This window comes from Phasianus colchicus, chromosome 11 (genome assembly GCF_987193195.1).
Source record: "Phasianus colchicus chromosome 11, bPhaCol1.hap1.1, whole genome shotgun sequence".
NCBI classification, from domain to species: Eukaryota; Metazoa; Chordata; class Aves; order Galliformes; family Phasianidae; genus Phasianus; species Phasianus colchicus.
Window position 1 is genome coordinate 15,299,211 of NC_143446.1, and position 16,425 is coordinate 15,315,635.

Below are 16,425 nucleotides of genomic sequence, written 5' to 3' on the forward strand. Positions count from 1 at the left end.
AATGGGAGAAACATCAAAGTTGAATTGAAATGCAAGCTCCTCAAGTAGTCCGGGGGAAATGGAGACATCACTTTGTAGCTACCTCTCTCCTGCCAAAATTGCAGCACCCCAGATGTCAGAAAGCCATGCTGTGTTCTCTGCCTGCTCTTGGTCGACTAGATTGTTTTCATCCAAGCCTTTTTAAAGTTTTTCTCCTGCCTCTACATTTTTTTTTTAAGGAGTAAAAAGCTAATATAAGGACATGAAGTGTTATGAAGCATGAAGTTCTATAAATATTTATGCTGAACTATCAAAGAACTTGACAGTTCTTATTTTCCTGACATATTGGGGTCACTTGTTATTTTTGACCCTGAGAATTGAGGAGCACATGGAGTTGTATCTGTTTGTAATGACTTCTGGATATTGTCTGGTAAACTTCTAGGAATATAAAGGGATAACAGACTTTTTCTGAGTCTCTTTGTGAAACTGTAACTTAAACTTTACACTGTGTTACTCACAAGTGATCGTTCAAGTTACTGTAGCACTTGTGTATCTGTACAGCCTGGCAGGATGTTTCTGCAGCATGTGTGGGTTGAAGTTAGCAGCTTGGTTTGCCATTGCAGACGTACAGATTTCTACTAGACCTTGATTTTAAGCACTCAGTGATCACTTTTCCTTTTATGAGCCACATCTAGCACAGTAAGTTGCTGACCCCAGCATGGGATGGAACTGATGAGGTGTAAGGCTGGCAAAGGGCTGCAATGTCTCTGGTGTTTGGCCACCAATCCCAGCACTGTTTGAAGCAATCTCTGGTATCAAAGGAAAACAACAGCTCTTCCTAGAGGGTTGTGTGATAGTAAGCAAGCATTTTTCTAAAGATGAGGCTTGTAACTTTTTGGCATCTCAGTATCTTCATTTCAGAAAATTATGTTCACACAACCTTAACTCTAACCTGAAATCATAGCAGGTGAATGCTTAAATACCGTGCCTAGTGTTCTCAGTAAAGCTGAGAACTAGTTATGTTATACTATGTTATTATGCAGAAACTAGTTTTGTTATTACACCCAGCAAAATGTGCCTTCCTTGCCTAGTTAATTGCATAGAAAAAATGGGTCCAGTGCTTCACTTTGAATGTTTATTTCATGTTAAGCCTTGAACGTGTTGTGTGCATCTAATACCAACTGGAGAGTCTCTTGTTGTCAGTCACTAGAGGGCACAATGGAACTATCTAGGACATTTGGTTGTTTAAGTCCTAAGTCTCTAGATTAGGCCTGTGACAGTTGGGGAGAACTTCCTGTGCCTGCTGAAAGACTGGATAACTTCAAACTGTGGATTTTGTCGGTGACTTTTTTCATCTACATCTACTTCTGTCTTGGAATTTAAAATCTGAAGTGTTATGTTCAAGGGTACTTACATTTTTTCTGTTCATACAATTTGTCTTCAGGAAGTGTGTAGCTTTGAGAACAAATACATCAGCTCCTTATGAGCAGCTTTTAAGTTCAATGCATATAATTACAAAAAAACTTCTCAGTTTCTCAGGTTTCTGTACTGGGAACAAATTCCAGACATATCTGTGAAAGAGAGAAAGAGGCAGCAAAAGAAATTGCTGTCTGAATATACTGTTCTTTTGCAGGTTGCGTGCCTCATACGGGTTCCATCTGAAGTTGTCAAGCAAAGGGCCCAGGTTTCACCTTCTGCTGGAACCTTTCGGATTCTTTCCCACACCTTGTACCACGAGGTGAGTTCAGAGACAAATTTCTAAGTTGCTTCATTCTTCTCGCTGATGCTATACATGTGCACAAGTATTTCTTCAATTTTTCTCTAGTTAAGTGCTCTACTGGTACTTCTCCATCAATTTGTTGGTAAAAGAGGTAGACAGCATGTGTGAGGAAACCAAACCTCCACCTTTCCCCCCCATGCACGTGCACTTAAGCATACACACTTTAAACAACTTTTTCTTCTTTTTTTTATGTTGGGTGCCTAAGTAAGAAGCAAGGAGAGGTGAGAAGAGAGGAGAAAGGGAGGAAAAAAGCATCCTCAAACTCTATTTGGATTATATAAATAGCCCTTGTCTGGGACAGCAGGACATCAAGTCTGTGCGTTTAGAGTCTTGAACTTAGAATAGACTTTGGGAGGGCATCCTAAAGGCACCATTTCAGAGAGGCTCCTTAGGAGAAATGAGTACTCTTCCAGCATTGAAAACTTTAAAAAAAAATATATATATATGTATTCATCTTTTCAGTAGTTATGCTGTTTCTTTAGTAAAAACCTATTCACCACTGTTTTTACTGAGTCTCAAAAGGGGCATTTCTCAAGTTGTATTCCATAAGAAAATGGCTTCTGAAAATACATTATACAGATTTCCATGTAGAAAAACCAGGAAAAGGAAGACATAAATATGACTCTTTAATGATCCATTTGTTTTTTTAGTTGCTTTTAAATGAAAAATATTGTGATAGCCCTGCACAAGAGGATCCCTGAAGTATTATTCTGTGACTTGGTCATTCTGCTCTGAAAGGTGGTGCTCTCCAAATTGTATTCTTTTCCTTGTCTTTGTTGTTGACCAAAGAACTGCAGGACTTGAAAAATGCACAAGGAATTGTCTTATATTAATTGTGTATGTACTTTTCAAATGATTTTAATTGTTTATGTTACCAGCTGGTTAAAAATGCAAAGTATTTGTTTTGGTAAAATCAAAGGTAAGAAGATGGACATAAATTGTCATCTTATGTGTTCGTTTTGCATAGACTACTGAAGTGGAAGAGAAGTAGTTCTAAAATGTGTGAGATAATGGATAGTTGCCAAACATTGTGCAAGTAGAGTTCGATGTAATGTTACTGTGCTAGCTTACACTTTTAGTTTTAACTGTAAGGTATATTTTCTTCTCTGTAACTGATTATTCTGGACAGTGCTCTTTTGAAATGAACATAAAACCCACCAGCACTGTAAATGAGAGAACCCAGTATACATAAATATGTTATAATCAATACAGTCAATTCGTAAGAAGCTCAGTCTGACACCTGATAAAGCTGCAGTACTTGCTTTGTAATCGCCACTAAATTGTGGTCTTGGGCAAACTAATTCTCTCTAGCTGATGCTTTCTTTTGTTGGTTTACAGGGTATTCAAGGACTTTATCGAGGTTATAAAAGCACAGTGTTAAGAGAGGTAAATACACTTATCTTTTTTAAGCATTGATTCCTTTGCCTTGCTTTTTTGTTTACTAACAAAAGGTAATAGCAGTACAGTTCAGTTGCTCTAACCATAATCTGTAAGTACTAGCATATTTCATTCTAGGTGAGTTACCAGCCTCTAATTTAAATAGAATCTGATAACGTGCATTAGAAGGACCTATGACACATGCATCTACTCTCCTGTCACTTACTTCTGTTGCTGCTCAATTGTTACAGGATGGAAATGTATATGTTAATGTGACCATAAAGTACTGGAAACTTCCTCGAATCTTGTGATTGCGTTTTGTGAAGTATGAATGCCAAGAATGGTGAAGTGGTGGTGTGAAGCCAAGTTTGGCAGAGACAGATGTAGACTTTCTTTAAATGTGCTTGCCAGCAGGTGCCAAGAGATTTTGTCATCTCTATATAGGAAGGATTGTGCACACTCTTTCCTCTGCCCTCCGAATGTGTGGAAGAAATGCCTTTAGTCATCCAGTCTGTGGATGTGATGTGGTGTTACTTAAAGTCAGAAGTACTTCACTGTTGGCAAAAAAAAAAAAAAAAAAAAAAAAAATTGAGCTAAAAATATTTTGGCATTCTTGACAGAAAATAGTTTCTAAACTTCAAGTCTCTTCATAAATGTACTACCCATTGCAGGCTTAGTGTCATGCAGGTGTTTCATACCCTATGTGAACTGAAGAGACCAATTATGAAAGAAGTAGAAAAGCTCACTTGTAGGGTTTTGTTGCCCTGGTTTGGGCACACTGAATTTGAGTGTGGGCAGAGGCTCTGATCCTATTGTTGTTGGTTGTGTACTCTTGTGGCTTCAGTTGTGAATTTAGCTTTTGTTGGTGCTTTTTCGTGCATCTGGAAGTGTGGCAACTGAGGTCTCCCCACAAGTCTCCATGCAGGCTGATGGCATTTGCTCCTCTGACTTCAGACCTTTGAATATGGCATCTGTGTGACTTCTTAGCAACTCTTGTTTATCATGTGTTATTACCCCTTATGATTTCCTTGAAACTTTAAATTTTGGATTTGCTTTTTTTTATATAAAACACTTCCTAACAGTAATATTTCTATAAAATATACATGGTCTTTTCTAGGCTGTTTCATATTAGCCAGTGTGCAAGATTTCTTTTGTCCATTGACATTCAGCAGTGCATCCAAAACTTCTTAGGAAATCATATCTCAGGAGGTCATCTCTTGACAAAGCAGAAGTTGCACCTTGAGTGCCTTAAATAAAGAGACAAGGTGTGCTGCTTTTGAAAACCTAGCAGCTACTTCTCATAAAGTGTTCTTTACTTACTGTGCTCACTGTGAAATGTGGAGATTTGTTCTCTTACATAACTCAACTGAATAAGTCAGATTTGGATTATTTTTTTCTTTTTTCCAGACCTGTTGGCTCTGTTACATTGATCACAAAGCTAACTGCAGAGGCTTTTAAGCCTGTATTCAGTAGCTCTACTCTAAAAAGCCTTTTTTCATACTAAAAACTGCTCTTGTTGCAGTGCAGCATAAAGATGGATATTACCTAAAATAAGAAATCCCACATTTAGTGTTCCCTAAAGTGCCGAGAAATGACAATGCACTGCAGTTTATTTGAACACTTCTGAGTGTTTCAAAAATTAGTTATTTTTGCAGAAATGACACCTGCTTTTCTGAAATGCAACCCCCACCATAGCTTCATCCTGTACTTATTTTCTGGCTCACTAAACATGTGTTGTTCGCTCCGATTTCATTTGAAGATGGGCAAAAAAAAGGCCAGCGAGTCATCTTGATTTCTCTGAGGAGTTCTGAATAAATGAATAAATTTAGATGCCATTGAATACAGATTTTGCATACTAACAGGTAGATAAAACACATGGTTACAACTGGGTACTATTCTCCTTAAAATTTGTTTTGACATATGTCAGGGTGGTAATTAATTTGCAGATCATATTCATGGCACAGTGTGTGACCCTGCAGAGATAACTTTGTTTACTCAAAATGGCAGCACTTTGTTGGAAATTTAATGGGGTCCTCTCCATTATGTATATTCATAAAAGATCCTTCAGAACTGATTTGTGTTGAAGTATTGCTTTTTGGGTAAATCTGTCCAATGGAATGAGAAATAAATGATTACCAAATGAAGTGTGCTTTCTTTTCAAAATGAAACAAATCATAAGTGATGTTTTTAAAAATAAAATGAAATACAATCTTTGAATTTAACACCCTGTTAAGACCATTGCATTTTTAGACACTAAATATTGTAAAGCAATGTCCATTCAAGTAAGAACTGAGTACAGAACTTTCAGGTTGAAATAATATAAGCCCAATGTTTAATCTTGATATTTTTCTCCTCTATTTTAATACACTTCTTTAGGGAAAGGCTCTATTTTCAGATAAAAATCTATATTCACTATTGGACTCATCCTGGTAGCTGCATAGCGTATGCAGACTCCAGCTGAATTTTATGCTTACAGATTTCATTTGTATGTTTAGGTTCTTTACTTAGGCAAACCCCTTTGTTTAGTTCCAGTGGAGTGCATTTTTGGTTAGAAGGATTTCAGTGCATGGCTTTTCATTTAAAAAAAAGAAGTAATAGAAGCAGCTGTGGGTATTGATGCTTTGAAAATAGTGAGCTGCTTGCACTGACAAAATTACCGAGCCAGATCTTAAGGAAAGTTTAATTGTTGCATCAGGATAAGGTTTTGCATATTGCATAAAGCAGGTCTCAGTGCCTGGACAAAAATCTGTTTGCCAGTTGCTTGGAAATGAGTCTCATTGTTTATAAAAGGAATGCAATCTTGAAATCTCTTCTTTTTTTACATAGTATTTGTAGATCTTCTCAAGGCAGCCTTACTCTGTTCTAGAAAATTTGCATTAGCTGTTGTGCTGCTTCTCTTCTGGTGTGGTAGTTGTTTCCTCATTTGATTTTTTTTTTTTTTTTTCATTTTTATTCATTTATGTCTCCTTCTCATTGGGCAACTTTCTGTGCAGACAGATAGTAGAAAAGATAAGATAGCTAAATATGTAGTGATGTTTGGAATTACCTTTGTTTGAATTAATCTCTGTGGAGAACAAGGCTTGAGTGCATGCTTGGAAGTTTTGGCTATGACTTTTCTGCCTAATCTGAACTACCAGCCCTAAAATTTAAGTGGGATCAAGGTATGGAGTATCTTTCTGTTTGCAGAAGTAGCCTTAAAGATGCACCCATCCTCAAAGAGGAGATTTTTTGTGACAAAGCACAATGTGCCAGTATGGTTATTAAGTGCCTGACTAAGACTTTGAATAAATGGTGAAAATTAGAGGCTGTGAAAAGATGTGGAATTCTCATGATGTCATTTCCAAAGCAAATCAAAGTGAAAATTGTCCTTTCCTGTGGACAAAGTGTACCAGCATGCACTGGTGTGGAAACTGAATCATGCTACTGAGAGCAGGCAATGAACAGGTAAAAGAAAAAAAAAAAAAAAGGTATTCATGTTTTCAACAAGAGAAAGTTGGCTTGTAAAATCTTCTGCCATCTTATAATGAGACAGGAGTAGACTGTAAATGTGCTGTAAATCCTCTAGAATTTCTTAATGGGAATGTATTTCTGCTGCTGAGATCTTATATAAGCAAATGGAGCCAGATTTTTAATTCCTGCATAATTCATTTTATTAACTATGACCAAGTAGAACATCTGTTAAAATTCCATAATGTTCAGTTCATGGGAAAAAGACAGAAACCCATGAGTTCTCTTTGGAGTTTTTCCATTTCCATTAATGTTACAGGACTCTAACAGATGTCTTAAAGGATGTTATTATGAATGAGAAGACAACACAAGAGAAAATGAAGTGCCTTGTCCAGTTTCCCCATGTGCAGTAGCTTGTTGGGCAGCGAGTTACTTTACTCTTTACATGTCTGTATGTTCAGCTTTGTGCAAGCAGTGCCACAGCGAAACAGTGTCTCTTCTGCTGTGAGGTACTGTGGAAGTGTTTGGGAGAACTGAGTGGGTGTTTTGTGTGGCTTTAATTTCTCACTTCCAAAGACAGGGCAGATGGGCTGAGCCCTGGCCCAGAGGAAGACTGGGAAGGAGTTAAAATGCATACTAAATTATTTCTTTAAAGACAGGGGAGGTGGAGGATTGAATCTTTATAATTCACTGATGACTTAAAAGGAGGAACTTGCAGAAAAATTACTAACAAACAAACAAAATCTCCTCTTAAATGACTTACCTCTCACTTTCTCCCAGGTAGTATCTGAAACAGCTGGAAGCAAAATGAGCCTTGAAGATGCACCTGCTGCATTTTCCAATGTTTCAAGTTTTGATGAACAAAAGATGCTGAGGAGGTTATATATAAAAATGTGGAACCCAGCTGAGCTATATTTAAACATTGTTGACCAAGCCAGAGAGGGGGTCTCAGGGCTGAGCTCAATAGAGAACAGTCTGCAAACAGGGAGCCTGGTTTGTTTATCCACTAGAGGTAGTTCTGCATGCTTTTCTTTTGTTAGGACATCTTTGTATAAATATCCTGTTCTCTTAGCTGTTTTTTTTTTTAAAGTTGATCTCTGTTGCTGTAGGACAAAAAATGTTAAGATGTTCTTTTTCTTGTACAATTGAATCTTTGATCTTCTATCGTTCTCTGTATTATAGAGCAGATGTCGATAGAAATAGGCAAACAGGACACTATCTTAATACAATATTTGGGAAAAGAAACATCCTCTCTAATGAAATATGCGCAGTATCTGCCTTCTGTTACCTTCTGGAAAACTGGGCTAGCTTTACTTTATTTTGTGGTTCTGGAGATTGGCCAAGGCGATTTGCCAGGCAGGATCCAGAAGACTGGGTTTTTGACTTCTGCCAGGCAACCAGTGTTTCTTAGGCTTCAGTGTTTCCATACAAAACAGCAGCCATCCCATGAAAGGGATGGGAACTATAAAAACTGATTAAGTAGCTAGCCCCTACTTTGTGGAAAACCATGCAGAAGTTATGTGAGATGATAAATAGGAGGACAGTTGGGGGGTGGGGGGGGGCAAAAACCAAAACCCTCTGCTTCCTTCCCAGCTCCTTACCCCTTTGTTTTTGTTTTTTTGCAAAGTGTATCACTTGAGTTGTCACATACCTGGTAGAACACTGGTATCTTTCTAGATAGCTATATTCAGTGGATTTTCATTTTGGAAGGTAAAGGATTGAAAGGGATTATTGTGTGTAAGAGCAGGAGACAGCTCCATGAATTGGAGTAAGGGCTCGTGACCTGGAACCCCAGTGAAAGTAAAGAAGAAACTATTCTCCTGCTTTTGTGGGTTGTTCTACATATTCATTACTTTCTCCCAGTAAATGCAAGAACAGTATTTGAAAATGGAAATCTAAAACGACACATAAAAAATACTTCTGCAGAGTGCAAAATAAACCTGCTTTTTCTGATTTACTATTTTCAGGAACTAGGTTATGTGACTGGATGGGCAGAGGAGAGTGAATTTCTTATTGTAAGGTATAAGGGGAGAGAGTTGTTTGTTTGTCAGCTGTATGCAGTGATTTGGGATTTTTCCAGTTGAATGCCCTCTTTTCCTCAGGCCAGTTGCAATATCCATATTCCAAGACTGAGTGCAACCATCCTTGCTGCCACTGATTTACCAATAGTGCTTACAATTGTGGGGTCCCTCAGACATCAGTGGATATCTTCAGATGAAAGGACTTCCATATCTGTGGAGTGTATTTGGAAACATACAGCTTTGCGTGTGGGGTCTGTGAACAGACAGAACATTTCTGAAAACTACATGCACTAAAAATGGCTTATGTGATTTGATAATACAGATTGTTTTCAAATTAAAGTGTATGCAAGTGGAGTCTTGCAGGAAGCATATTTTACTTCATGCTTGAAATTGAGATACTGTTTCCAGACCTTCTCAAAGCAGCTTACTGAATTGTTTTTGCAAGCAATGTTTTCTGCAACATTCATGATGTAGGAATGTATTTTGTGGGTCAGTAGTGACATTGTGGGCAAGAAAAAGTTGGGAGAACGCTGAACTTCGTTCTGATTTTCTTCATGCTATAAGGTTTTTGTTGTTGTCATTTATTCATTGGTTCTTAAAGATTCTAGAACTGTTTTTTATATTGCTAGTGCTTTTTTTTTTTATGTTTGGCACTGGTTTGAAGAATATATTCCACATACTATCTGTAGAAGAGAATGTTATATGAATGTTATATTTCCCTGCTTTATTTCCTCACCTAAATAAATTCATCTGCGATGAAGGATTGGGAAGTATTTACAAATCCCTCATGAAGGGGAACACATAGAAATAAACCCTTTTCCTGACATGAATGGATGGAGGATAGGCAACAGGAGACTCCTCATGGTTTAAAAAAAAAAAAAAAAAAGAGGAGAAAAGGCTTAAAGAGATAAAGGTAGTAGGTAGCAAATAGCATTCTCTTTTTAATACTTTTTAAAAGCACTTCTTATAATCAATTCTATCTGGTAGTGTTAATGAATGAATAACATTGAAGCTTTCCAAGGCAAATTAAATATATTAAATGAATAACTCTATCTTCAGTTATCGTAGCCTGATAACATGACACTGGAGTTGTCACCTCTGGTAGGGTTAGATAGCTGTGCCTACTTCTGTACAGTTTGGCTGCCCTTAACACTTGTGACTGTTTAAGGGCAAAAAGAAAGAATCAAACAAAAACTTGTGGAATTTTTGGCTGAGTGGTTGATTTTGATTCCACAGCTACATTCCACTATGGGCAACTGTATTTTGTCTGACTCAGTTCTTTCTACAGTTTGAGTGGGAGACAAGATTTCCTGTTTTACTAAATTGTGTTGCAATCCTGCAGATGGCTGAAGGGTTGCCAGGCTCTATCTGGTGAAGACTGCATTTCATTTGTGGGTGAAGCAATTTGTGTTTGTCTGTGCTGAAGCGGGTTGTTATCTAACCATAAAAAAGATAGGAGTGTGTGTGGCACATCTGTTTATATAAAGTCTGTACAAAGACATGCGTGCATATACATGTAAAATATGACTTTGTCTTTAATAGTACCTTATAAAGGGTCTTGTACTTTGTAAGGCAAATAGTCATGTAGGCATATATGATCAGTCTGGAACAACAAGCAGGTTAGCAATATGAACTGGCTTTCAAGGGTGAAATTCTTGCCTGAAGTAGACAGAAAAAAACAAAAAAGACTTCCATAGTGAGAGATTTCCTTGTGGAATTATACTGCTGTCAGCATTAACAGCAGTTATCTGGTTTTTGTACTTCTGGCTGTTATTACCTAGTTTCTTTGCATCTGCTTAAGAACAGAAGAATCATCAATCCAAGATCAAAAGCTTTTCCCCAAAATTCCTTGCATGATGTTATCTCAATCGGAAGTTCTGCTTTAATACAGTTTCTGCTCTGGTCAAGAGATGTGCATGGGGACCCAAGGGTGTAGTGAGAGTCCTGGGGAGCAGGTTTGGTGTGGGACCAGAACCCAAGCTGTCTGCTTTCTCTTGGACTGCAGCTCAGCACTGGCTGAGGGCCTCTAATACTTACAAGCCTACAGACACAAGTTGAGCAGGGACTGTTGTTTTGTTCTCTCTTTTATCAGAAAAATGATATTTTTCAAATTCTGTAATGTGTTGAAGTAGATGAGCAAGAGGGAGATTTGGGGCATTGACACACGAGCTCTACTGATTTGTTTAGGGGAGTCCCCTCCTTACTGCTGGGAGGTCAGTACCTCTGTGGTACTGGCTTTGGGGGAAGCCTTACCCTTTGAATTACCATTTGTGCAGATTATTAAAGGCAACAAGAAGACCAGCAATAGAGCTTATGTAGTTTATCATGGTTCAGATAACGTTGTGGAATACTGGCTAGAGAGGCTTCTGGGTCAGCTGGCTATGAGAATAATTCTTTGCAGTACTTAACAGAGTCTAACTTAATGCCTGGAAGGAAATAGGACTTGATTTCAGTCTTGTGAGTGTAGGACAGATGACTCCTTCAGGGAAAAAAAAGAAAATGCTGAAAGCCATACCCAGCTACAGAACATACCAAGGGCCAAATTTAGCTGGTTTTAGCTAACTTAACAGGACAAATAGCTTTTTTTTTTTTTTTTGAAGGGAGATCTTGAGAGTGCACTAGCAATCAATTCTTATAATAAACATTTTGTCTGGCTGATGGCAAAGAAGTTAATTTTGGGCATGGGAACTTTTGCTTCTATTTAAAATAAATAAAAAGAAGCACAGTGACCTTTCTTCTGTTCCTCCCTTCCTATGGGCCTGTTGACTTCAGTGCTACGAGCAGCCGTACGCTAGAGGGCACACAGCACCTGTGATTGCAGCAGTGCTTCTTGCAAGGATCCAAGCTTGGGATGGTCTGAGGATCTTGGAATTGACTTTGCTTTAAACCTGCCTCTCATCCCAGTTGCAAAGGAAATGTGGGGAGTAGTCCTTTTGAATTTCATGGGACTAACTTGTGTGAGTAAATGAAGTGAGATTTAGTTTGGAAGTGATTTTAACTTTGATTAGGTTTTCATATGGCATGAATGAATTGAATAGGATCCTTAGGTCTGTAGCATTCCTCCCCTGTATTCCTTCCCTGTGAAATAAAGCCTACGTGGTTATAAAGAGGAGAATGTAAGCACTCTCATCTTTGAGATAATCTCCATATTATGCATGCCTTAATTTGAGAATCCTGCTGGGAAACTAACAGTTACAAGAAAAATCTTTTTAAGGATAGATAGTGACCTCAACAGCAGTGCAAACTAGAGGCTGCTACCTTTTGTTTATTTGGTTGGACTTTGCTTTAGTGTTTGTTTTTTATTACTGAGTGGCTACTTGGAATTGTGCAGATGCACAGAATGTCCTGTGAAACAAGAGAAGAATGGCATTTGTTGTTGGGACTTGAGAGATGCATGAACAAAGTTCATGCATAAGCTGGGTCTGTGTTGTGTATGGGATGCTTCCATTCAGGGATCTCTGATTTTGAGGAGTAGCTTGGTTGTGGGCTTCCTGCTAGGAGAAAGGGCTCTTTGCATGGACTGAAGAACTGGAGTTGTAATGGGAGAGCATGCAGTCACTTTGTACATAGCTGGAAGTGCTTGTGGGGGATGGAACAGGAGGGACAGATGGTAGCATGACTTTCATTATTTTTATAGTAATGTAGGCAAAGCAGGCCCAGTGTGTATACTGCAAATGGAAATAGCATTATTAAACCAGGCTCTTATCTCACTTTTATTTTTCTGTTAATTTTATAGAAGCTAATAAAGTGTAAGCTCTGCAAATTTTCTTTTTATGCAGGTTGAGTAAGTGAAAACTGTATTCTTGCTTTTTCAAAGCCAGCAGGCCTGACTACAATAAAGCAGAGTTTGACCTGAATGTTTTGGCTTCATGCTGCAGATACAGGAACTGTCAGGTCACTGCCAGATCTGTCTGTCCCAGGCTTCAATCTTTTCAAGCTAAAGACTGCTGATGATACATGTGGGTGAATTTGTCATGAGTAAACTGAGGCCTGTGAATGCTCTCTCAAAGCAAACAAACAAAAAATATATAACCTAGGGTAGTACCTCTGTGTTCCAAGGAAGTAACAGCCAGTATGTTGTATTCTGTGTTTGCATTTGACATCACACTGTCTCTTCTCTTTAAAAGAGAAGAGCTGATAAAGAAGTATCCATATGTATCTGAATAAGTAATAAGCTCATACCTCTGTGGGAGGTTATCTCCTCCATTTTCGTTTTTGCTGATACAAAATCCTGAAGTACAAGAAAGCATTTTAGGAGTCTCATTAAATATAACACCATGAAGCACTTAACTGAATCTTGTCTTGCTGACTTTAATGTACCAAATGCCAATTAAAGCAAAATTTGGCCCACTATAGTTTTGCCACTGGCTACATACCTCACAAGTTTGGGGTGGATTTTTTTCTCCTTTTTCTCAAACTCTCTCAGCATTTTGCCTTCTGGCCTATGCAGCTGTGCTGCTAGTATAGTTTCTATTTCTGGAAATGACCCATGCGGTTAGGTCAGTTTGTTTTAGCCTTGCTCCTTGTTGCTGAAGTAGAATAGCACATTTCCCCTAACTGCATAAAAGTCAGGGTAGACAATCTTGATAACTATGATTAATGGGCCTCTCTGCCTTGCTCTGCAGCTGAAGGCTTCCGGACATTGTGTCAACTGGGCTACAGCTCCCCAGAACAACTTTTACATTGAAATCATAGCTCAGGTTTGATTATGCTGTTGGGGATATCTTTGGTTTGCAGCTTTCACTGTAGGGAAGTCTTTGCACTAGGAATGTGGTAATGGAGTTTAGAGAGGTAATACTGGCATGAAAAGTGTGTCTTCTTGTTACCTGGTAGTTTGTGGATTGCATTTCCCGTGGCTGAAGTTTACTCTGGGGTTAGCATGCTGTTTTAAACCTCACCCTGATGAGCTAGGAGCTGTGGTAGTAGATGGTACCAAGTGCTGGTAGCTTCCATTGTTGTTCAGTACAGTGAGTACGTTTGTGGATTACATTTGTGTTTAGTTCTAGTAATGTGGCCTTATCCTTATCAAGTTCTATCAGTACCATATTTATCCTTCATGTTGTTATTTTTGTCAGAGGGAAAAGCAAAGGAAGTGTCATATTATCCTGATGATAAAAAAAAAAAAATGTTGTCCAAAGACTCCAGCAGCTGTGTAACTGCTTCTTCAGAAATAATGTGGAGGGGGTCAATGATGTAAGTGGTAATAAAAAGTGTGATTGGCATCAAGTAACATTCAGTGTGTACCTCTGTTCATTTGCAAGCACCCAGATTAGTGAGAGTACTTTGCAAATTGTCCTTGAAAATCAGAGGCTCGGCTTGCATCCTGCATTTGGGAAAAGCTGGCTGCAGCACGGGCTGAATCCAGCCAAGCTTTCCTGGAGACTGTTCTGCAATTGTAATTGCAGGCCTTCTGAAAGGAGCACATCAGCCTTCCCAATAATTGAATACAAGTCTTAATAGCAAATAATCCTCTTGAAGTTGTTTTCTTCCCCCTGCTGCAATCAAAGGAGAGCTTTGTTAAGGCATTAACTAACAAATTAGCTGCTAAATACTGGTAATAACCTATTTCCTATAGATTGCTTTTTAATTATACCCTAAGCTGTGTGATTCCTGAAATCACTTCTTTGGCAAACTAGTATTTGTGGACATTTCAGACCACTGTAACTAATTGGCAAAAAAATCACTTCTAAAGGTTGTTATTGGTATCAGAACACACTTTGCTGATATGTTCCTATCTCCACAAGAAATATGTTCTTAGTGGTTGTTTTTTTCCCATTATTAGTAATTTAATTTAGACCTATTAGGCTGTGGTGTGAAATTCTTGTTTTAATTTTACTTCCATGTTCAGAGAATACCTTAATTTGATTTTAGGTAGTACAGATATCTTCCATTTAACTGTTAAGCAAAACTTTCTCTGCAAGAGAGAAGGAATTAACAATTTTATTTTTATGTGCAGCAGTGAATGCAAGCTGTATTTATCTGCTAATCTCTAAAATCTCAGCAGTCATCAAGAAAACTAAATGAAAATCGCTCCTCCCATCCCAATGCAAAGTTCTTTTTTTTGTATGTTCATTGCTTTTCCTCCCCAGACTTCAATAAAGGTTGTACTTCCAATATATCACTCTGCTTCCCTTCAAACCTGACTCTTCTATAAAGGAGCACAGCCGTCAGAACTGGCAAGCGTTAAGCTTGATAATTAGTTCAATATAGTGACCGATTCTGTGAATTATGAGTTCAAAGCAACATATGGACATGGATGAAATCAGATTTTGGCATTCCTCACTTAGATTGTTTCAGGACACTGCTGGAGCTTCTTTGATCTGTAAATAACAACTGCAGTTCAGTGCCTTGCTTAAAATACTTCAAACACATTCATGATTTCTGCTTTTAGATATAGACCTCACTTCTAGTTATAGTTCTGAATCAGATTAGTACGGCTATTCATGTTTTGAGATTTCATAGAGAAAGCTCCCAAAGATAGCTCTCTAAATTCTCTGTGTTCTAAGAGAAGCAGCAAATGTTTATCTGCCTTAATCTGTGTCCCAGGCTAGATCAACGGATACTTTATGGAATGGAAAACAACCATCTCCTGTATTACAGTTCCTTTACAGTCTGGTGGCAATTGGTGTCTTCCTTTTACTCTTGCAGTGGTATCTTAAAAAAAAAAAAAAAAAAAAAAAAAAGCAACAGTGCCTTTCAGTGGTTAGTTAAATGCATCACTACTGGGCTTATCAGCCAGCTATGAAAGGGCTGTATGACTTCTTGGTAGCAAAGGAATGTGGGAATTATCGATACTTGATGTTTTACCAGCAGCTTTCCAGCTGGGTAACTCCGTTGCCTCTAATTTAGCTCCCACTGTTTTGCTTAGAAAAGTTCATTCAGCTGGAGTGCAGTGGATTTCTTTTTCTGCTGCGGAGTTAGCTGTCTAATTACCTGAATTCTACACAAACGATTAAGAGTTGTTTTCGTTGTGCTTTGGGGTCTACTTAAATCAAGTTCTTGTCCTATACAGATCTTAATCTACAAATTTGTACCCTTTGAAAATTCACTGCATCTCCCTCCCTCTCCATAAGCTTGAAACTGAGCAGAAAGACGAGCCTTGTTTCTAAGGAACCTCATCCCTTTTCTGTTTATAGTCCCTTGATAAGATGCCAGATACCTCTCTCGGTGGAGCATTTATTTTCGTGGGCAGCAGATGAGAACACCCAAGGAGGAAAGTTAGACTTGCCTGACAGGATCAGACCATGTTCTGTCCAGTATCTTGTCTCTCCTTGGGGCCAGATGGAAAATCCTCAGGGAAGTCAGGAGTAGGAAAAGTGTCCCGCTGAGTTTCAGACTTGCATCTGGCAGCTATTAAAAGGCAAGCGTTCACTCTCTCTTCAAGTGAGTCCTTGTTACTACAAGCACCTCCAACAAAAATGACTGTACAAGTGGTTACTGCAAATCCCAAACTTTTACATTAGCCTTCTTAAATGAATGCAGCTGGCTTGAAATTTTCTTGCACTAGTAATTGATTTCTGAGGGGCAACTTATATTTATTTTTGAGGAAAATGAATGATCCTTCCCGCTTACTCCCTATTTGTGTTTCCCTTCAGGTCTCTCTTCCCAAATGCCCTCATTTATTTCTGCATCTTCCCTTGCAAAGTGTTGTACTGCACAGATCCCCACAAAAACTAAAGTATGTATCAGCCATAGTCATGTAGCAGAGGGCTCCTCAGAGCACCTGCTTGGTGATCCCTTACCTCTGTTGCAAGGTCCTTTGAAAGCTGCAGTTCATGATCTGAAAAGTAATGACCAGGAGAAGGGCTGACAAAGCTGTGG

At 38.5% G+C, this 16,425-nt stretch overlaps 1 protein-coding gene across 9 annotated transcripts in view; it reads left to right on the top strand.

Annotated features, from left to right (window-relative positions):
* Nucleotides 1-16,425, top strand: part of SLC25A26 (solute carrier family 25 member 26) — an 82,892-nt gene that overhangs the window by 16,745 nt on the left and 49,722 nt on the right. For 7 of the 9 annotated variants that reach the window (XM_031606117.2, XM_031606124.2, XM_031606102.2 and 4 more), the window contains 2 exons: nt 1,613-1,717; nt 3,098-3,145. In XM_031606117.2, the coding sequence (XP_031461977.1) occupies nt 1,613-1,717; nt 3,098-3,145 (153 nt within the window). The other 2 variants (XM_090148401.1, XM_090148403.1) reach the window with 2 other exon arrangements.